At 44.3% G+C, this 22,790-nt stretch overlaps 1 protein-coding gene across 1 annotated transcript; it reads right to left on the reverse strand.

The window, feature by feature from the left end:
* Positions 1-433: 433 nt before the first annotated feature.
* On the reverse strand, positions 434-20,909 carry LOC146176074 (uncharacterized). Its single transcript, XM_084581250.1, has 11 exons — positions 20,861-20,909; positions 20,755-20,772; positions 17,009-17,176; positions 15,794-16,034; positions 12,427-12,672; positions 10,551-10,707; positions 8,606-8,727; positions 6,801-6,918; positions 5,723-5,896; positions 3,158-3,268; positions 434-577 (listed from the first exon to the last, which is right to left on the reverse strand). Exons 1-11 carry the CDS (start codon positions 20,907-20,909, stop codon positions 434-436), a joined length of 1,548 nt encoding a protein of 515 aa, XP_084437376.1.
* Between the last annotated feature and the right edge of the window lie 1,881 nt (positions 20,910-22,790).

The following is a 22,790-nucleotide window of genomic DNA, read 5'->3' on the forward strand; positions in this document are numbered from 1 at the left end:
TCGGGTTCGGTTCCAGTTTTCCGGAACCTGCTGTACAGGCAGATCAATTTTTCAGGCCAGTTACTTTGACAGAGCACAGATGCCATCCTGACTGTCGGGTTTCAACAACCGCTGCACTCCTAGCTTTGGTCCTCCTGCATCCTGTACAAACACCACTCTTTATTCTTTTCCTTCAGGCCAAGAGTTCTTCCCCTTTAAATGTGTTCAGGTCGCAAAACATCTCATTTTATATCGACTTTTAAGCCTCGTTGAGCCCAAAGACGCGTCGGTTTCCGAAAGCATGAAACGATGGTGCGAATTAGCGTAACAAAAGGTGCACCGCATAAACAGGTGTGAGGTAGGCGCACTCTTCTTCTGATTTCGTTTTCTATTTTACTAATTTGTTTCTCAATAGTATGTCGCCTCCGAGCTGAAATTGAGAGCGCGGAGGTCGTCACCCGAAGGTGCCCAGATATTCCTTGAGTTTCTTTTCTCGGTCCCTGGGAGCCGTGCAGTTCCAGGTGATGTCTGAGAGGTGTGTGTCGAACAGCATCCAGGCGACCTTGGACCGCACTTGTAGCTTCATCACTCTCTCCACCTGCGGGGGAAGGCAATGAACAAGCGTCATCATCCTCAACAAATCAACCTTTCTGGTCCAGCAAGAACTCAGACGCCCCTAAATGAAACCACTGGGTTGAGGATCACATTCACCTCCGCTCACGAGGGTTTTCACTCTCCAGTGCACATGTAACATGCCGTTCTTCTGAGCGTTAAGTGGTCTTCCGAGCCACTGCCTTTTTAAAAAAAAATTGAAACATTTTAATGTTGCCAGTCTCAAAGAACGAGGGATAGTGTCACGGCATAATAGATGGATAGCATAGAAAATGTTCTGAAGTCCGCTTACCACATTTAAATGAGTAAAGACGCCAAACTTTGATGTCATTTTTTTTCTTGTTAATGACGCGTCACACGTTAGTGATATGGACTATTGTATGGGTTTCGTCTACGACGGCTAAATAACCTATAAGGGATATTTCCTTCTTTGTTTCGGTCACGGTTTCAAGAGACGAGCGCATGCTGTGACGTCAAGGAAAGCGTAAGGTCACGTGATGGATAAAACAGCAACATAATTGCTGCTTGTTCACTTATCGTGATTTCTCTTTATGAGGCAAGTTGGGGTTAGCTTTGTAGCGGTATAAGACCGCAGAGAAACGGCTACATCGCTTTTTGTTTCATGTTTTACACGACTCAGACTCGACTTTGATCTGACGCTCAGCTGCTGAAAGTGCAAAAGATGAGTAAAGAAATTTGGTTATATAGTATTTAGCAGTCGTATTCAATTATCATGCGATGAACAGTGTATAGTAATCTTACGCATCATTACAAGGGATAAAACACGCAACCAAAAACGCGGTGTATAGTCCTTTAAGGCACCAATGCACGGAGCGATAAAGGATGAAGAGAGCATAGCTATGCCTCGATTCGCATGCCTCGCGATCCTGCAAAGGCGCTCCTTAGTACAGGTCACCAATCAAACGACGTCTCCTCGTCTTCATCCGACTAGGTTGGCTTAGATTTCACTCGCGGGAGCGTAGGGGGTTTCTCGCGTTTTGCGGAAGCTGGCATTTCTGTGCCATTTTAATTTGCATTACAGTATATGAGGATGCACTGACGACAATTTGACACTGTTAAATAGGAAAATCACTGGGAGCACCGCAAATGCGTGATATGTGTCAAAGCCTCTTTCGGGCACATGACCATTTTACGTGCAAAACCATTGTTTGATATACTACGTAGCATTAAGATGAAAACATAACACGTCTTTTTTTATACGTAAACGAGCGAGCAAGCATCCCGCTACAACCCGGAATTCGGTTTGGTTGCGTATGGAGTGCTGGTTGTCTTTGCTCCAGCATGCCGAATAGATTGGTGCTTTCGAAATTCAGCAACTTTTATTCCTTTCCCTGACAGTAAGGCTCAAAATTGATTTCTTAACTAGCAGTAAAACTCTTCTAGAACAAAATAGTATTTGTATTCTACTTGTTCACTTATAATCAACGTTATTTCCTCGTCTGCATTATCTTTCACGAATACATCGTTAAACTAATATAATGCTTTGAGCATAATTTAAAATTTAAATTTAATTTTAAGTATTAGTGGTCATAAATTTAGCTAAAAACATCCGCGCTTGTTTGTGTCACAAGTGAGATGAGGTCTACAAGGATTCATTATATTCTTTACGAAAGGTTGAAGTTGAAGTTAACTTCAACTAACAAGTGCACTAAGCTTTTGCAAGCCCGCTAACAGCCCACCCCTTAAATGCAACAGCATCGACACTGAGTCAAGTATCACGAGCATCTCTCTGGCGGGTGATAGTTGGCAAATGTCATTGCCGGAGATATTCGTCGGCAGGCTGCTTGTTATTATACATCATGAGACCCCACGATAAAGGCGAGTTCAAACGAGCTGTCACCTCGGCCAGCTCCTTGGAGATGGCACGGCAGGATTGGAATAGAACCCAGCAGGACACTTGAATCCAGAGTCATAACCGCCACCTCTTGCACACACAACTATAACTTAGTTAAAACAAGGCTTTGCGTCACGTAGTCTTGCACATTATGTGGTAGATTGTGACTGTGTGCTGACTATATGCGAGGTAACAGAAATACAGATTAACAGATTCGTTGTTAAGCGCACAGCAGATGTGATGTACGTGAACGAGAATCCGAAATTGAAACCGGAGATACGAACCGTTAACGTTGTCTCGTCACGCACTTAAAGGCAGAGCTTAGGTACCTTCCAAATATTTTTGCAGTCCTTCTGAAGACTTCTACAACGCATGGACGCCGAAATATCCCTACATGTTTAAAACCGGAATTCCTCCTTTGTCCACTGCAGATAGCAGTTCTTCAAGTCCTTGCGTCAGATATGGACCCGAGTTTTTTTCTCCTTGGGGCTTCTCCGCATTTGTTCTTCATGACTTCCGAGATATGGCTTCACCTTTCAACAGGAATGGATATACACTGATTCATTGGCGAAGGATTGTAGTCAGGCTGTCACCGTCCTGTCAACATGTAACGCGTTGCAGATTTATAGCTGTCTCATGAAGCTTCACGAGCCTGGTGTCGGGGCTGCAGAAGGGCGCTCTTCAAAGCTGGCATTAGAAATGAGAACATACCTTCCTTTTCATGGTTTCCCAGCTGTCGTAGAAGAAATCGTACGACGAGATGGCGCCGAACTCCGTGGGAAGAGCGTCCATCCTACTCAGGGACGCGTTCGGATCACACACCTGCATAGTGGAAACGAATTCAGTGTTTCGGTTAACAGAACTGCATTCCAATCGGTGAGCACATATCTAAAAGCTTTGTGCCCTTACAGTGCTACATTTACCTACATTTTCTCATCATTTGGAATAACGTATGCAGGTGGAGAGATAAGTGTTGCCCTGCATTTATCTCAGAAACAAAAGGTTACTTCTACTATAACTCTACATGGCGGGACTTGCATTGTCTTGTTTGCCTCACCCTGGCTGAAGACATTTTTGAAATTGAAAGTACAAATTAGAGGGTCTCTTAGTTGTCTCTTAAGAGGAGAATGACGAAAGCCTACCCTTCATCTCCTATCATTTGCATATCATCGTTTGCCTCTTACTGCCCCGCCAGGTTAGCGCAGTGGTTACGGCGCTCGACTACTGTTCCCAAAGACGCGGGATCGAATCCCGTCCTCGGCGGCCGCTTTTCGATGGAGGCGAAAAGCAAGGCGCCCGTGTGCTGTGCGATGTCAGTGCACGTTAAAGAACCCCAGGTGGTGGAGGGGGCTGGGACAGCTAGGTGGCGAGCCTGCCACTAAATTTTATTTGTTGTAGGTCGTCATTGCACCCGCGACCGCTTCGGTGGTGGACGACGGCTGTTGCGGCGTGCAACTTTCTCCTCACTTTTTTTTTTCTTCTCTATTTCCTCTTTTCTGTCCGCACGAGGCAGCAGAGGTGGCTCAGCTACAGAGCCAGTAGCAGGCTCATGCATTTTATTTTCCTTCTTCCTACAGCCACAACAACTACAACGACATTTCAAAGCACTTATAGCACCGCCTCCGTGTATAAAGGCGAAAGCACTTCCATGGTTCCTCAACGGCTGGCGTCGGAGTTGCGTTCGAACTCGAACCCTTGACCTCATGCACGGCACCGCAGTTGCTGTGCCACAAACAAAGGACTTGAATCGCTCTCAGAGTCGAACCCGCGACATTTTCTAGGACTCGAACCCACTACCTTTATTGGAACGAAAATCATTCGTCTTTGAACCCGCTACCTGATTTGGACTAGAACCGACGACCTCCTTTGGGCGGGCGGACACACACTGACGACAGCATGGAAACAATAGATCTTCGTTTTTGGAATACATTTGGTTTAAAGACAAACGATATGGCCCCACTCTGTTACAGTTCTCGCCAAAAAGGAATTGTCATAAAGGCTCATTCTAGTAGGATATTCTTGAATTTAATTGTCAACATAAATTCAAATACAGAGCACAAATGTTTAAAATAATTCTATTTTGTTAACTACACTCTTGTTCTATTTCAAGACTAATTTTCTTAAGCGCGAGGAGAGCGCTTTTCATTCCAGCTGTCTTTCCATTTTAGTACAGCTGCCCCTTCATTTGCGCCACAATAGAACCAAAATTGCCCCTGCATTTTGTATATTTTCGATTTTGCCAAATAAACTTTCGGTGAGGCTACTCTACGATTGGTCTAAAAAATGGCACATAAGTAAATGGGAGATTTTTTTAGAGCAAGAGGTAAAAAAATTCAGGTTACATTGAATGAACGACCTCGAAATTATCAGCAACATCTGATTACATGAGCTATCACTTTTTGTTTTCAAAACACACGTTCTAAAAATATTTCAATTTCTAACGGCGCACAAAGGTGACTAAATATCCACACAGTATTCAGGACATATGCCTCCTTCGTAAATTGTTTTCTTTTAGGACTTCAGCTCGACTGCCCATCAAAAGAATATTTTCGCAAATGGCTCCAAATATATTAGCTTTGTATATAAACAAATTACGTTTGCCCTTCTTTGCTTCTATTAAATTTTTTACATTGTGATTCTCAGTCGTATAAAATCATATTCTCTCAGTTCTCTCAGCGTTCATTACATATTCCGAATCCTCACTGTGTCATCGTTGTATCATCTCGTAGACACACCACGCACCAGGAGTACGGCTTCCCGAGTCGCGTCGGTCTGCCCTTCTCACGAGTCTGTTGCTCAGCCTACAGCACTACCCACGATAGGTTTAAGAAGCTTTTGGACATCTAACAGCTCATAGCAGAAATTATTCGGATGCAATTTCTGTGGGATAGTTTCAATCACTGTCAAATATATACTTCTACGTGCAATATGTTTTTAGGCTTTTACAGCGCGCCTAAATTCAGCGAGGAATCAGCCATCCCCTCGTGCATAGTTCTATAAACATTTCGTTAGATCTTCTTACTCAAAATGTACAAGGCCACATATTGCCGACCAATGACCACAACATCCATAAGAGCCGTAAGTAGCCATTTTTCTTTGGGAGGAGGGTTAAATTTCCTTCCATCTACTTGGAGCCAATCATTATACAGGCTTCCTAGCTAATGTTTTCTTCGCGTAGCTGTTTCTTGTTTTCATCAGCTTGTTTCTTTACCAAAGTGTCGTCTCTCAACTCCTGCGCAACTGCAGCATAGTTCCGTGTGGTGCTCTTTCACTTGCCTGTTCGTATCCGACGAGTGCGAACTGAGTGCACGGTGCGTAAGGCGTGAGGTCCCTGGGCGTCCCAATATCTTTGAGCCGGTACAACATTACGCCCATCTCGAAAGAAAGCCCCACGTACAAATCCTGATGGTGGTAGGGCTGCCAGGCCATCAGCAATTCGGCATGCTTGTCCTGCGGATATGGTGTGAGAGCAATCATTCACGCAGGCGCAGAAACTGAAAAGTCGATTAAAGGGCGTGTCATTCAGACGGGCGTGTCATTCCGACATGAGGTAAAGAGGCAATCAAGAGAGGATCTACTTATCAAGCCATCTAATATGCTGGACCAAGGTGTCGTCCTGCTCAGGTAATTCAACATCTAGAGAAGAGCCTCACATATTGACTGCAATTTTCATTAAAAAAAATATGCCGAATTAGGTGCAGCTTATTCAAGCAGAACACGCAATAAGAGTAGTGGTAAGTCTGGTACCGCAATATATTTGCATCACTTTAAATCTGACAGAAAGAATTATACACTGAGATGACCTTTACCAATAAATAGTATGAAATAATAATGCATAACATCCTATTAAGATAAACTTACCCGCGACGCAATTATTCTTTCGCTGATGACCTCTAGATGGACGCCAAAAAAAAGCGCCGCCGTCTATTTCTTGCATCTTAATTTGAATAGAGCTTGTAGCAGTAGACCGCAAACGTGATACTGCCGTAAGCAAACGTGACTGGCTTGCGCTGAGCATCCCGAAAGGGAAAACGTCAAGCACGAGGAATGGATTGGAACAACAAAGTTCGTTGTCATTTTTTACAATTAAATTGCTTTATTTAAGAGCGGAATGAAGCACCACACCTTACACGGTTCTCTCCTCGCACCTGAACACAAAATTTACACATCCGACGATTGTGCAAAATATACGCAGCATTAATTCTCTGCTACACTAGAAGTCCCCGCGCTGCAATTTGAAGAATTTTTTTTTTTTCAATTGACTTTACAGCTGAATTACGTCAACTAAAGACTATCAGCTTTTTCTGCGTGGTTATAGATTGATCCATAGCAAAATATCATTGACCACACTCACGAAGCCCGGGAAGGAGGCATTCACGGTATTCCACACTGTCGGTGGGGCAGCGAAGCAATGCTTCTCCGTTTCCATTGTGGAGACGCTGCTCCGTGTGATGAGGATGTCCACGTCGAAGCTGAAAGGGTTTATAACATCAAGGCGCATTGCCTCTACGGACTAGACTGCAGCCCTGTAGTCGACGGCAGGTCGAAGCAGCAGCTTCATTCAGCGTGAAGGTGCACGTTGCATCCAAATGCTAAATTTTGTTGTTAGCAGTGTAATCATGGTGTGTGTGTGTGTGTGTGTGTGTGCGTGTGTGCGTGTGTGTGTGTGCGTGTGCGTGTGCGTGTGCGTGTGCGTGTGCGTGTGCGTGTGCGTGTGCGTGTGTGTGTGTGTGTGTGTGTGTGTGTGTGTGTGTGTGTGTGTGTGTGTGTGTGTGTGTGTGTGTGTGTGTGTGTGTGTGTGTGTGTGTGTGTGTGTGTGTGTGTGCGTGTGCGTGCGTGCGTGCGTGCGTGAATGTGCGTGTGAGAGTGTGTGTGCATGCTTCTGTGGCTTCAAGCCTAAGGTAAAAAAAAGTCGAAGTGGTCACCCTGAGTTGCATCACATGCACTATTAACTTTGTCTATGCAATTTTTAACTAGGAATATGCATGACTGGACAGTGAGCAAAACCCAAAACTGAAAGGTAACATCTTATTTCCAGCATTGTTTTCACGCTAACGGTCAGCAATCTGTTTTTTCCGTCTGTGAAGAAACATTCAACACATTTCTCCCACAAATTTGTTTGTTGGAAGCATGTGATATGAGATGCACTTGGTTGACTGTTGTTGCTAGGTGATTAAAAAAGGCACAATGCATATCAATAAATAATGTTAGTCAAAACATTGTACCAAAACTACTGGCAGAATAACACGAAAGTGCTAACTAAGAATATATTACACAAGTGTCATTCAAATAAACCGAAAGGAAAAAAAAAATGTGCAGAAAATTGTAAATTCTACGTATGCTGTATCTCGATATAAAACAGCCCACTTCCTCAAGCGGCAGAAAACTGCCTTCGTAGCATGTATCGTTTACAGAAATACCCACTGGCAAGAAAATTAAGTTTACAGTAGCTTTCCAGGCATAATATTGCTAAAGTGCTCTTGAATTCACGATAGGTGGGCTTCAAAAGCAGCTCCGGTGACGAAGTTATTACAGGCTTCTGTGTCATTTTTTAGAACTTTTGGCGACCACGAGACATTTTATTCTGATGCAAACTACTTCAAGGTTTCCGATTGCATGACCACGGTTTCGAATGTTTCTGCTGGCAATGTTGCTTTTCTCAAGTACCAAACTTTCCTCGTCCGCTTCACTGTGATTAAGGACAGCAGTTTCCAGTTGCTGCTTCACCTATTCGATGTGAACACAAGAACGTTTTACGTTTTAGCTCAGTCGAAGGGAGCATCGGCCATTGTCTACAGATACATCTTGGGTTTCTGTCTGCTGCAGTCGCAGTGCCCAAGTGATGTTATAGCTCGAGTTTTAAAAAAACGAGTACCGAACGAAGTAGAGTCGTAGCATCGAGGTAGATTATTAAATCTCTGAACTTTACTTGTCTTCCTTCATCAACTGCTTGCATCGTATTTTATCTAGCTGAAGGAATATAACAATGAACACAGTAGATTAAAACGGCCTTTAAAACAAGTCCTTTGCACCCGATAAGGCCGGATGGGGAAGCACTGTCGATAGAGCTGAATTTTAGAAACATCCTGGCAATATGTGGCAGCAGGAGTTATTCCATCAGAGGTGAAATTCATAGGTACCGTTCATTCCTACTCTTACCTGGCCAGCACCTTGAACTGTGCCTCGTAGGTGGCCCACGCGTTCGGCTCCTCGTAGGTCCACAAGCCGGCAGCCACGATGATGTTTCTGGACCTGTCGCCGCCTTGAAGTTGTCGTAGCCTCTGCGTGCAGCGGTGAGGTATAGTTTACCTGTCAACGCTGATATATTTAAGATTTTCATAAGCCCGATTAAACCCGCACTGACTCGCGTCTATCTATAACGCTCCTATGTATGCTGAACATTTGTCAATCTCAGCTTATGGTATAATCCGGACACAATGAGAGAACCTAAGTTACTGTAGCAATCAGCTATGGCCATTAAGGAATAAACCATATCACACATTTTCTAATGATACTAAAGAGGCTTCGGCAATGAGCAGGCCCTTTTATTTGAACCCGGTTAGTTTTCAACCAATAGATACGTTGCCAGTGGTGTCATCCAAGTTCAAGTCTGTATCTTGTCACTCTCCTCAAAACTTCCCGCGAAAAAGGGGGGGGGGGGGGGGGCTCACATGAAAACAAAAATCGCCAAGGATGCACCAGTAAGTGAGACGGATGAAAGCAGATGCTGCTTGGATTCTTTTATATGAACGTCGAACTAAATGGAACACAATATCCCCGCTGTCCAGATGTATAGCATCACATTGTGCAGCGGCTATGCTTTAGTGGTTTTTGAGCACAGCTCTTTGGCGCCCGTTCCTGCGTTTCGCGTAGTCGTCGGCGTCGGCCTCGTAACCATATCCGCCCCCTCTCACCCCCCCCCCCCCCCCCAGCTGAGCCTCCCTCGTCCTCCGTGGCGGCGCGACCGCGCGTGTTCTCCGATTGCTCCGCTTACGAACCCACAACACCACCACATCGACCTTTCAACACTGCATACATACATTCGTCAACTCTTGGAGAACAATCCTCCGTTCGCGACACGGACTGGCTGGCAGACGCCAACTGATGACGAGCAAAGCTTTTGCCAACTCAAAAACGTTTAAGAGAGCCAACGAACCCACACTCCAAGCGCATCGATCTACTGTCAATGACTATGGCGATGGCAAACTTGGACTTTATAAATACATGCGAGAAGCTGCAGTGGTTTTGATTTCGGAAAATTCAAGGGGTGCAATTAAACTGAGGTACGTTTCTTTGAAAGGTTTCTACTTTGTTATCTGCCTGATAACGATATAAGATAATATCAAATAAGAAAACTTTTAGATCTCGAAAGATTGCACATCGGCATAAAAATACACGTCTTAAGAGTTTACTACGTCCTAAGCGTTGTCAGAGAAGAGCCTTGTGGCCGTACAGCATAGACCTTATTCTTACGGCTCATTCATCAGTGAGCCCGGAGAAGATGAGTGAGGTATCCTCAACAGATATAGCGCCAAACCCTAAAGGTGCGAAATATAGCTTCCAGACGTTGAAGGCGCAACGAGAATCAAAAGGCCGTTTCGGTAGTGAGCTATCGACCCTGCTACGTGCTTCACTAACGCAAAAATGCCTGTTGAAATGTCGAAATAAGAGTTGTAATTTAATCGAGTTGGAAGTTCACACACGTTTTTCATACATTATCAGCGAGAGAAATACAATGCTTATACAAGGAATACATATAATTTCTGTTCTTTTTTTCTTTTTTGCATCTAGACCATTTCACTTAACCTTGTTTGGTAAACGTCAGCTTCTAGGCAAATAAATGCCAAGACGATTTCGACTACCCCGTTAGAGGTTGACCTCTACATTTGACCCATTCCCCCCTTCCCTATCGCTTGCTACATTAGTGGTGACACAAGACATCCTCTGTGCTGCTGTAAGGTACATCCAGTGGCTGGGAAGTGCTCAGGGCTTTAGATTCAGTTCTATTGTGCGGGCTAATATTCAATTTTTCCATTTCCAAAAGCGTTGTTAATGGGCAGATACTACAGCACTTCGAGTAAGGATGCGTATTTCTTTAACGCACCGTGATCATTTCCCCAGCAGCTGCCACCAAAACGTGAAGGTAAGCCGCCCGCGTCACGATGTTCAGGATACCGTAGTGCTTGATGTTTTTCGTGGACAGCTCCTGCAGCTCCTTCCTCACGTATGGGATGTCGAGGGACGCGGCAGCAGTAGATTGCCTGCCATGGGGAGGAAAAATTACTATATCTTGTAGCTGCCAGTATCAGGAAATGTCTCATGTTTTCTTTGATCTGCTTGCAAGAACTGTGTACGTTGTTCATTGGCATGTATAGGCTATGTAGAAATTACATTAAACCATCCAGCGCCCACCTTTAAGGAAGGTACATGAAAGTTCATATTGAGTGCTTTGTTTATTAAGCCGCTTCAGTGAAGAGCTTTCGTTTTATATAGCCATCATGTTCCCATTTTAAAGCGGTTCCGGCATAACTTATCGACTAATTTAGTGAAACACTGTAAAGGGTAACAAAGAAACCGAGGTCATGCATACACAATTCTGCCGTGTTAGCTGAGTTTACAAGTCAAGCCATTTTCATTAACTGTATAAAAATAACAACCCTTTATTTTGCCCTTTGGAGATGTGTATTCGTTTGTAACTGTAGTGCGTTAACTTGCCTCTCAAATTAGCGCCGTAACAGTCATGAGCAAGGAACGCTAGCGAATGCCACAATATTTGAATATATTCCCAGAACATACAATAACGTTGGAGAAAATGCACCCACTGGACAACATTAATGGCTCCCGCCTTGGCCTCCCCTATTGAATCCCGATAGCGTTTATTTGCTTTGATACTCACGTAAACACTAATGTCTCATTTATACCTCTATTTCCTCCCACCTAACCGTTACCATACAGTCGGGTGCTACCTTGTTATACGAAAGACCTTCCGATATTATTATGAAGCTCAAAAGAGCCTGCTGTAACCAAACCTTATAGAAAGCACATGAGCAGCAAAGTAGTGGGCCCGAATCGGGATTCAAGGGTCGCAGGTGCCATTCCGATCTCCTGCGAGCTCGTGCCTTCCTGCCACGGAGTGCTTCCTGCAAACACTCACAAGTTACGTGGCGTTGCGAAATTACAGAACCCGTGGACCAATCGCTGTCCGGCCATGTAACGTGGATTTTAGAGCGCAGCTCTTTGGCGCCCGTTCCTGGGTTTCGCGTCGTCGTCAGCGTCGACCTCGTAGCCAGCTCCGCCCCTTTTCCTCCCTCCAGTTCGAGCCGGCGCTTCGGCAACCGGAGCCTCGCAAAAAGAGGGGAGGGGGTCCCCCCTCTTCCTGCGTGGCTGCTAGCGGGCTCTCCGGTTGCCGAAATGCCGGCTCGCTGTCAGCGGATCCCGGTGCGTGCATCCCGTTCTCACTCGCTAGCCGCGTCAGCGGCATCAGTTAATCGCTGCTATCTGTTCGTCGCGCAACGTTCCTATGGGCCCACGCGCTGCTTCCCGCAACCTTCCGATAAATCAATTGCTCTCTTCTTTTCTTCGACCTCAAAGCTTCTTTCATGACAGCCAAGAACTCTTAGTTTAGTGTTAAAAAAAGGTGTCTGTAATTGTGCATACGTGTCCTGCTCGAAATATTTGCCTCAGTCTATCGAAAAGGTGAAACAGCTGATAAGCTGCGCTCAAATTTCGCATTAGGAAATAACGTAATCGTGGGCAATTTTTCCTTTTTTTTTTGCCCACAACGCCGATGGTGGTTCCTTTTCGATAAACTGGAGCCTTAACGGTGTAGCGTTAAAAAATCGGGAGGTGCAAATCAACCGCTCCTTTTCCACTGCTTCCAAAGCAGTTGTATCGCATTAAGGCTACCGACCTTTAAACAGGGTTCCCGAGTGTGAACATATTAAAAATTAATCATCACAGGAAGTAGCACCATCACTGACCGCACATCGAAGGACACGCCACCGGGGTAGTCGGTGAAATCTTCAGCCTGCAGAGCTTGCACGAAGTCCTTCCAACCATTGCCGCCTTGCCAATCCCGAAGTTTCCCGTCGGAAACGAGAACGTGCGTGTACAACACGTGGCTGCAGAGGCCTGGAGTGGGGTACGTTATGAACGCCGTGCCCTTGCTGCCAAGGGTGCACACCAGGGGCATCCTTGTCGCTGCACGTGTGCGTTCAGATGCGAATCTAATGAAATCATTGCCGTGGCATAACTTAGATGTCCGCGCTTAGTAAACAGGACAAACACAATGGCTTTCACTCTTTTAAACAATGCTTCGCCGCAGTTGTGTGTCATTGCACGGCTGCGCAAGGCGAAATTGAAATCCCGTTCAAAAACGCCAAATGCTGCTCTTGTAAAACAAAATGTGGACAAAAGCGTCGTTATATGCACCGCAAGTATGGTCATGTGCCTTATGCGGAATACTCATCGTTCAGCAGCAACGCGGGTATCATATTGTTGTGAAAAAGAAGATCGGCAGTGACGCGAGAGGAGCCCTCGCGCTAGGCCTGCCATTAAATCATCGTTCATCCTGTCGCCATGTTGTGCCGTCTTCTTGCTTGCCACCACGTTACAATATATTTAATCCGCAACCAATCGTGGGGTAATCGTATAAGCTAGGCATGATATATGGGTTCAACAAAAGGGAACCAAATAAAAATAACATGACATATAAAACGATGCCTGTTCATTAGTTCGACGATGAAAACAGGAAAGACCAGCACACAGAAGAGTAAAAAAGGCAAGATAAAAGATCACATCAGGCATTTGCGGTCTCCGCAGCCCCAAACCACGAGTTCTTTAATGTTTCTAGGTCCGGTTACAGTAAACAAGCTGTAAAATCGATCAGTTCAGGTAAAATACAACTATATGAAACAGGTTATTTGTATAGCGCGGGTGCATTGCATCTGATTGATACTCGTAAAGAAAGCGCGAACTAAACTTTGCTTAAACATGAATATTCTTCTTGAAACTCGAGTCATCAAGCTAAATCTTTAGGCCTAATTACCTTCTTTTGCTTGCCTCATGAAGGCTGTCCGCCCTTCCCTTGCCAAACCCTTTTTTTTTTTTTTTTTTGCTGAGCATTAGTTGCTCAATAAGTATTACGTGTAATTGCCGGTTCGGTATGTAAGCAAGTGGTATAACGAGCGTCACTTTCATTTTGTGCGTTCATTTTCAAACATTTTGTTTTACGAGCAAGAAGGTGACGTTCTTTCCTGTGGGAGAGTCAGTGGCGCACTTGGTCCCGTAGCGGGGCTTCCGATTTCCAAGGACCGGCCGCGACTTGGACGCTGAATGGCAAGGACGGCCCCGGCGTTCATTAAATGGGAGGCACTTGCGCGTGTCCGTCCCTTCTCTGTGTGTTTGTCTGTTCTATTAGCGTACTTATGTGATTATTTTTAACTCAAAAGCGTCAACTTTGACCCGAGGTGCAGAACATTATTGTGCGGCTCAGAGCTAATGGGTAAAGTTGGTGTGTTGCTAATGTTCCCACATCCCTCTGATTTAATTATCTCTACCAAAGACTGAAAATCTGCCTAGGCATAAATTCGCGTTCCCAAAGATAAGACCCGGCACCATTATTGCTTTCTAAATACCGATCAGTACTTCATATCCCTATAATGTTGCGTGCTTCATTATGGCGTCATCTCTACATATTCGCCTTGATAGTCTCTTCATATGTTTCAATATATACCAGTCCTCCGTTTATCCCCACTCCTAGGTATTTATATTCTGCCACTCTTGATACTTAATTTCCCTTTTATTGTAAGCACGTGATCAGTGCAATTGTTGAAAACAATCGGACCCATCTCTTTCGTCTCCAGGGGTAAACCTCTAGCATGTAAACCTCTCGGCTATCAGCTAAAATACGTCCTCCGAGTATTTATTTATTTATTGATACTGCTAAATTCTTTTAGGGGCTGTTACAGGAAAGCACAGATTAAGCCTGGGATTCGCTGCTCTACGTCTCTTGCTCCTAGTTTGTACGAAAGATCAAAAACAAACTTGTTTTTCTTTTTTTTTTTTTTGCAGCCTCCTTTTCATATTTACCATATATATTATGAAGAGCGGCTGAAAGCAGCCGAAAATGCCTTTCAATCCTTTTCCCTCTTAGCCTCTCCCAATACACTTCTACTTGATAATCTCGGTATATTTATTTTAGGTATTCAATTATCTTTTCTCTGATAGCTTCACTTTTCAGTATGTTCCCCAGAACCTCTTTATGTACACTGACGTAGCTAGGCACCACTTACCTCAGGAAGGCTCAATGCAGCGGCCTGTTTTGAGGCCTGGCTACCTCTATGTATTGTGTTAGTACAAATATACTATCGCTCAGATGCCTAGGCATTCTGACACCGTCCTGCAGTTCTCTTAGTACATTATTCATTTCTATGCATGTTTGCATTTTTCATTTCACTGCCTGCATTTCCAGCCTGTAGGTAACGGATGTTATCATAGTCGCTCTAACAAATTTTTTGTTCGTCTTATCTCGGTTCCCTTTAAGGTTAAATTTATCCTATTTTGCCGCGAACTATCCCGAATTTGTTTATGTTATGATAGTTTTCAATGCGTTTAACAACGTGTCTTGCTTCTTGATACAAGTGCACTAATTATCGTGATTACAATTTCGTCCGTCCCAACGACTATGGATCTAAAACTCTTTATCTACGCCTTCCTCCAGTTTTAGTTCTAAACACCTTTCCGTTATGCTTTCCGGAGATATTTCCCGAATCGAGTAAATTACTCTATCATCGCCCATGTTTACCTCGCCCATAGCTTTCATAATGTGTTTTATGGCACCGTCTTCTTTTTGACATTTTGCCTCGCTGTCTTGAATCTATCCTTGATATCCGATTCTTTTTACCCTCAAAGATTATATAACTCCAGAACTTCCGCGGCCACCTTTTAGCAGCGTCGCGTACTTAAAACACAAATAGCTCGGTGTCCAGCTTTATTTTACCCCGCCCGAGGATCTATAGTTCCAGTTTATTTTGCCGATACGATTCCTAATTTTCGCCCACCTTCTCTTTAGAAATCTGCGCCTTCCCTGCTTCTCTGTGTTCTGACCAAACCACCAGCCTTATTTCGATGGCGTGTTTACTTTCCTTATTACACCGTATCAGAGGCTTCCTTTTTCCATCCCAGCCACTTATTACCTTTGCTAAGCGAATTTTTGTACGGATGAGTCGTGCAAACTTATTTTAGCCCCCCTTCTCTGTGTGGTGTTCCTCTATTGTTTCCTCAATACCAACTCCTATTAGCGTTTCTACTGGACACAAGCGCGTCTCTTGGCGGGAGAACGCTCACTCGTTGTCGCTGTAGTGCCGGCGCTGGTCGATTTCATGCTCTTCGGCCGCGTGAACCGCGTCTTCAACGTCACGGAGGCTGGGAGGGTCGGCCTCTCGTCGGCCGGAAAACCGGGAGTCTTTGTCGTGCTCCCGATGCTGAGTGACGAACTGCTTGCCGTCGGCTTTACCGTTGGCGCAGCTGTCGTCGAAGCCCGTGAGGAGGCGAACGTTCGCTGTGTTGAGATAGACGAAGTGGAGTGCTGAAAAAAATTGAAAAAAAGAAGCGCTGAAATTTAGGGCTCCGACGGTAACAAGACGTAAAAATAGAACACACGAAACCACCCAATGCTAATACTCGGCGTTGTATAAACATTCTCGCCTGATGCTGCGTCTAAATTTCGCGTGGGTATACAATTCAAGAGTGAAAGTAATACACTAGCTCTATGAGTGAGGTGGGAAAATGAGGGTTGAATGAGGAGGTTTCAGTAATGAATGTTACCCATTGTTGTTTGTCCCAGGCTTGGTGATTATGAAATAAATCTGGAAAATGTGTGTGAGGGCTTTGGACCATTGTAAAGTCGCACAAACAATACTGAATGGATTACGCTAATATAGTCGTTCTGATTACACCGTATCTCATTTCGTCACTAACAAACGTGATGCATTGGCCATTTCTAGTGAATTACATGATTAAAGCACGAACATTCAATTAGGGACGCCATGATACATAGCAAATCCAGCGCCTTTCTCTATGGTTCCCAGGCCAATGATCGTACAAAAGAGGTCGCGGGGGTATATTTTAAAATTTACTTGGTTAGGTGTTTGAGCGAGGTAGTTCTTGTCCGTTTGAGATTTGATAGCCAAGGATAGGTGAGTGGTCTCCAAACTCTTTTTTTCGAGCAAACAATGAACGGCAAACACTATGACCTCCTCCTCATTACGCCTGCTGCTGTCTTGTATTCAAAGCACTCGCAACAGGTGGTACATTAAAGGCACTCAAGGTAACGTTGGAATATAGCCAGCAGTATGAATTATGAAGCCGTCACAAAATATGGTTAGTCTGAGGGCGTCATAATTAGTGGCTGATCATTCATTCCAACCTATATATTCTTTATGAAGTAATGAATATTCTTTGGTGCATATTGCCTGCATATTGCATGAACGAGGAACTGTAGTAGTGGTTATTTGTGTACCGTATCTGGAAGTGTGGCTGTAGGGGTCGTTTCAGGCACACGTCTCGAACGACACGGAGGTTCCTCCTCCTCCTCGTCGCACCAGGGCAGCGTTGTGGTATTCATCTCTTTAGGCGTCGTCTGCACCGGCACGTCTCCAAACTCGCTGATGTTGGCGCAGCCCTTGGCCAGCTTGTTGCCAGCCACCAGCCTCCCCGACAGGGCCGGACCTGTACATATACGGCCAGAGATCTCAGATACCGTGCAAGCGCTTTCCCAAAAACCTGTGCAGACTGTGCTCCTCAATTAGTTTAAACAACGCCGGAGATAGAGGAACACTGCGTGTCTGTCCCGAAGTTAGAGGAGTTGTGATGCATGCTCTACTGCTCGAAGACCCTTTGCATGTAGTGCAAGTGCTGCCTCAAACCTCCCACCCCTTCGCCTTGCAGAGGGGCAGCCACCTCCCTCCCCGCTAGTTTTCTCCCACCCCTTCGCCTTGCAGAGGGGCAGTCACCTCCCTCCCCGCTAGTTTTCCGCTAATTGGGACTCGGCACTTTCGAGGGTGATATAGTGAATGGACTTTCCTCAGATGAGCCCGCGGGTTTTTTTAAGCAAAGCAAGAGAAAATAGATGTTACGTATCAATTCTTTATTCGCGATGATGAAGATGCGACAATGGCAGCGACGTACTTATCTGTGCGTGTACCATGACTGCGAGAGCACACTGGAGCTCAGAACAAGTATGTGGTTCAGTTAATGTCTACATTGCTATCGTAGAAGCGGAAGTAGTCAAGGGCCGTATACTCCGCTAATTATCTCCTACTAAAACCTTCTAGTGAAGCCTTTTGAAGAGAACCATCTATAGTTCATGGTAAATGTGCTGCAGTGTGCCTCAGATGTGTGTTCAATACTTTTCTTTTATGTTTGTAACTCCCCCCCCCCCCCCCCCTTCATTTGTAATGCAGGACGGCCATGTTGATATCAGATAAATAAATAATAATAAATAAACGCTGCCAAAAGCTTCCGCACAAACGCTTCAAATGCTCTTTGTACTGTCCTTGGAAATATTTGGTTGCGCAAACGCTGCGCTACAAGTACACGTTCAGAGAGCTAAATGGTACTTATCTGACCAAGCACTAGGCTAGACTCCCAAACACGCTCTTGGTACCTTGTTTCAGAAGCGAGCTTTTCAAGAGTTAGTTTTCAGGAGTTATCTCTGCTACTGTTCGGAGTATGGCGGCGAACAAGTGAGTGTACACATAACATTCTGTAGTTTAACAAAAGCTTATGCAGCCTTCGATACACCTGAACACAAGCATTCTGCGAGATGCAGCGCTGTGCATCACCTCAACTCATTTGGTTTAATGTGCGCACACGAAGTCGTAACGTTAACTCTATAGCCACAACAGAGCTCTCGGTTCTTACAGGTGAAACCATTTATAGTGAGAGACTTATACGTTTAGTTAGGCCTAGGTTTAGCAGTAATGTAAAACTAAAAGACAGAGCGAATTATTCCCGTAATGAACGCTGTCATAGGGGAGCTGAGAAGTAGAGAAAGCGTGATTCCCTGTTCATTGTAATTGATAGTATTCATAAACGCAATCGTACTGATGAAATCACTTGGAAGATATCAACTATTCTTTTAAATTCGTCGTTATATTGACAACGTCTTTTTTGACAAACGAAAGCTCCACGCATACTCAAATTATGAAATAAGGAAACAATTCGAGCATGTGGCACGCTTTGTCCATGCAAAGTGATTTGCATACTCTATTTCCTTTATGTTCCGCGTAAAGTCTCACTGTCTTAAAATACAATATCCCTTTGCGTATATCCGCGCATGATTTTATAGAACTTCCACTGGAATGGCTTACAAGTAGGGGACGGCGTTAGCCTCCAGACAACTTTCCCCGTCACAGCGCATCCAATGCATTGAGGAAGAACCGGTTGCAATTAATTGGTCGAGTAGTTTACTTAAGCCAATGCTACGGCATCTTTGATGGCCCCACCATCCCCGTCTCCGGAGAGCTAACATACCATACCCACTCAAGCCCCATTATCTATGTATATAATTATGCACACTGGAAATGAGATATTCCATATATTGTTTTCTTGCTCCGTACGCCGCCTTGTTCGCCCACCTTTTTGTTCGCTTGTCAAGAGTACAATGGCGACTAAGAGGAGCACAGCAATAACGTGAACGGAAGCCAGCATCTTGAAGGTGCTCATTGGTCCCCTGGCGTCCCTGAAGGAAAGAGGTGAAATGTTAGTGAGATTAGGACTGCCACTATTTCGACTGCTGCGCAAGTAAGAGCCGCTTCATCCTTACAGTGAATCCGCTGGTTCTGAAGAGACACCCAAAATACAAAGTGTTATTTTTCACGAAATGGAGAGCAAATTCGCGAAATTTACGAAACATGCAACAATAGAGCTTTTTAAGCCTGCATAGGCCTGTTGTTTATTTTTGGCTGGCGAATTCAATCATGACGATGTGGCGAGCATCAAATGCTTATACATAATGAAAAACAAGGTTTGCGCGCTCAATATCTGCACACAGTGTTGGCATCGTGCCTTACAATATTCCAATATGCTAGCTAGTTCCCAATGCAGTCTCGCGAGATGCACAAGGCCTTCAATGCATCGTCAGAAACACATGCCATTTTGTTCCTTTTTATTTCATGGAAAGACAAATTGCAGGAAGCGGGTTGGAGAACCAGGCATCAAGTCGCCGGTTTCAAAAAAGCCTGCCTACACACATTACGATACAGTCAAAAATAAACTTCTATCATTTTTTGTCTACCTTATTTGTTGCTGGTTGGTTGTTTTGGTTTATAGGGCTTAACGTCCGGTTTGAGACCCTGTAGCGAATGACTCCTCCGGAAATGGTAATCACCTGGGGTCCTTTTACGCACAGTACACGGGCGCTTCTATTTTTTTTTCTATTTATATCAGTTTCACTTTCTGTAGACCTTCAATTCTACTAGGCATATCCCAGTCGAAAAAAACTATAGAACTGTGTCAAAAATACGACAAAATATTCTGTAGTTCTGTCGCAACCATCCCATTTTTGTGTAGTTTTGTAGTACTTTTTGTAGTTCTGTAGATTTTCTGTAGTATATTTCTGTTGTCTGTAGTTCTGTAGCACTTTTCTGTTGTAACTACAGAAATTTTTGATGTTACTACAGAATTTTGTGTTGTCGCAACAGGTTTCCCATCAAAAACCGCACAGAAGTTCTGTCGTAACGTCAGAACATTTTCTGTAGTTTTTTCCGACTGGGATTAATCTGCTATATAAAACTTTGATCTCTATCAGTATACACATTTATTTTTGTTTTTTTTTAGGATCTGCCGACGGAAATATAAAATATACTGCAATTCCTGCAATAACACGCAAATGTGATTAAAAGCTACCGTAATTGCCTTTGAACACAAACCTAAATAATTCTTTCAAACAGAAAAAAAATACAACGTAGGGTACATCGAGAATACTACCTACTATAATTCATTTCCTGTAGGGATTATTGGATTGTGAACTGGAGTTTGTAATACCCCGAAACTATACAACGATTATGGGCAATGCCAAACTCGAAGGACACGGAATTATTTGACCTACACCATCATCGCTGAGCTCATGGGCGTTTTCGTATAAAGCAGCCACTGAAATATGATTTCCGCGTACGAGATCAGATCCACAACATTTAAACCAGCAGCACAAAAGCAAAGAATGGAGCCGATCCGAAGGCTTTGCTTTTTTTTTTTTTTTTCATGATCATAATCGAAGAAAATATGTTGTTCGCCTTGGGACTTACCGATGTAATCAACCTTCTCTGCAAGGAAAAATCAGCACACGAATGATTCATGATGGCTGCTTCTATGTATTTTGGCATGTGAGAGAAATAATTTGTGACAACTCACCAGAGTCGAAGTCAGGCGAATCGTCTACAAAGGGCTTGGAGGCCTCCATCTCGTACCTAGAGTATGGTACCGCTAACGAAGAAACAAATAAAAACTGAATAAATTACTCTGTAGCCATCGACTGCGGCTCCTCTTTCTCACTTAACACTTTCACTCCCACCTTCCTCCCTTCCCTTACGTCACGGTTCAGGTGTCCACACAGCAAGCGTGACAGGTACTGCCCCTTTCCCCTTTTGTGCACCAATTATATAGGTATATAATAAAAAATAAACTTCGTCCTTGTTTTGGGAACCTATCCTTTCTTTAAAACAGGTAATAAAGCAGGGTGATGCAAAAAAACTAAGCGTTTACTCTGCCTAAAGCGTTCAGGGTACAAGCAACTGATACAAGAAGCGGCCTGTGCCGACGTAAGAAACGTATGTGATCCCGACAGCTGCACATTAAAATATTATACCAGACGAGCAGAAGAGTTACTGCGCTCGCGGAGGTGCCTAAGGTTGTAGGCTGCATAGTGCTTCATAGCTAACCATGAATTAAACGAAAAGGCTTAATTCGATCTCCCGCAGGTAAAGTTCTGCGCCCGTGTTGGTCGTATAGGCCCCACTTTCCTCCCTTCGCATTCGCTGAGACAGCCTTCGTCAGTGTGGATAGAGGCGCGATTGATATAACGCACGCACCTGGGAAAGCGAGGAGTCCGGAGAATCAAAGAAAGGCTCCCGAAGAGGGAAGCAAAAGCAATTCTCTGAACCGGAGAGAGCTCGAGAGATCTTCGAATAGGGGCGCGTGAAAAAAAAAAAAATGGCGATGATGATCATGCACCTCATCTTCTTATTTTCATCTTTAAGAGCCTGTTTAACCAAAACGCATAAATTCGACAATATACGCCGTGAATTACAAGAAACCACTAGATGATCTGCAGTGCCGCAAGATCAGAAAAAACGGCCATTACTCAGCAACCTAAGAGCGCAGCTAGAACGTGAAATGTGTGCTTTGCCTTTTACAGGGTTACCAAGAAAACGAACAAGCGCCATCAATGTTCACTGCGAATTATTAGACCAGGTAGACCGTGCGAGCGCGCGCTGACGTGGCATAAGAAAAAGATTCGTACCGGACGGCCTCATTTTCCTCTACAGCGTACTGGACGGCCTCCTGCACTTCTTTACACTCCCGCGCTTGGCACCGGTTTTTTTCCCGTAATAGCCTATAAAAATTAGCTTGTGTATGTCATTTCAGTTTTGTCAATACACATGGAGGATTCTTGTTCAAGCGACAGATGATCAGTGAGAGGAACGCGTTCCAGGATGCCATTGTAGCCGTCAGATAGGGGAGGTTGTACGGAACACCTCCGTAAGATGGTACACAAGATGAAGATACACGAACAAATCAATCTGCACTTTCTCCACAGGCGCGCCCTGATACGCAGCTCTAAGGGCCAATGTTTGAACTGAAAACTCCGTCTATGCATAACTGCGACTAACTACGCTGCGCAGCTGACCAAGTCTAGCAGGTCAAAAAAGTGAAAATCATTCGTTCAACCACAGAATGTTAATGTTCGCGCCATCAAGAAACAGCAATTCTTTCCAATGATACAGAAGGCATGCTCACACATTTGCTTCCTAGGCTTTTTATCTGTCTTGTTTCTATGATCTTTCTTGTTAGCTGTTTCCTGTTTCCGTTAATGAGTGGGCATTGTGTGAAGACTGGAGTACACACTCCTGGCTTGCACTCTACACGGTGTTCAAACGGATTACCTTTACCATTTTCTAGTTTTCTGCTGAAAAAGGAGCTTGTCCTGTCTCTTCATTACTCTGTATCCGTAATCATTTGCTCGAAACCTTTTGTCATCATGAAGAGCTTTGTAGTGACTAAAGAATATCATCGCATACTTATTTCCTAATTTGTGTCTCCCCTTTTCTCCTTCATGAAGTGC

The sequence above is a fragment of the Amblyomma maculatum genome, chromosome 10 (genome assembly GCF_055883805.1).
Source record: "Amblyomma maculatum isolate TAMU_Amacu chromosome 10, ASM5588380v1, whole genome shotgun sequence".
Lineage (NCBI taxonomy): Eukaryota > Metazoa > Arthropoda > Arachnida > Ixodida > Ixodidae > Amblyomma > Amblyomma maculatum.

What these genes read in the sequence shown, in the direction of transcription:
- LOC146176074 (XM_084581250.1), bottom strand. Translation starts at nt 20,909, where the DNA reads ATGGAGGCCTCCAAGCCCTTTGTAGACGATTCGCCTGACTTCGACTCT. An exon ending in ATGCCTCCTTCCCGGGCTTC is followed by an intron (nt 5,897 to 6,800) that starts GTGAGTGTGGTC and finishes CCATATCCGCAG; the next exon opens with GACAAGCATGCCGAATTGCT. An exon ending in GGGAAACCATGAAAAGGAAG is followed by an intron (nt 578 to 3,157) that starts GTATGTTCTCAT and finishes CTTCCCCCGCAG; the next exon opens with GTGGAGAGAGTGATGAAGCT.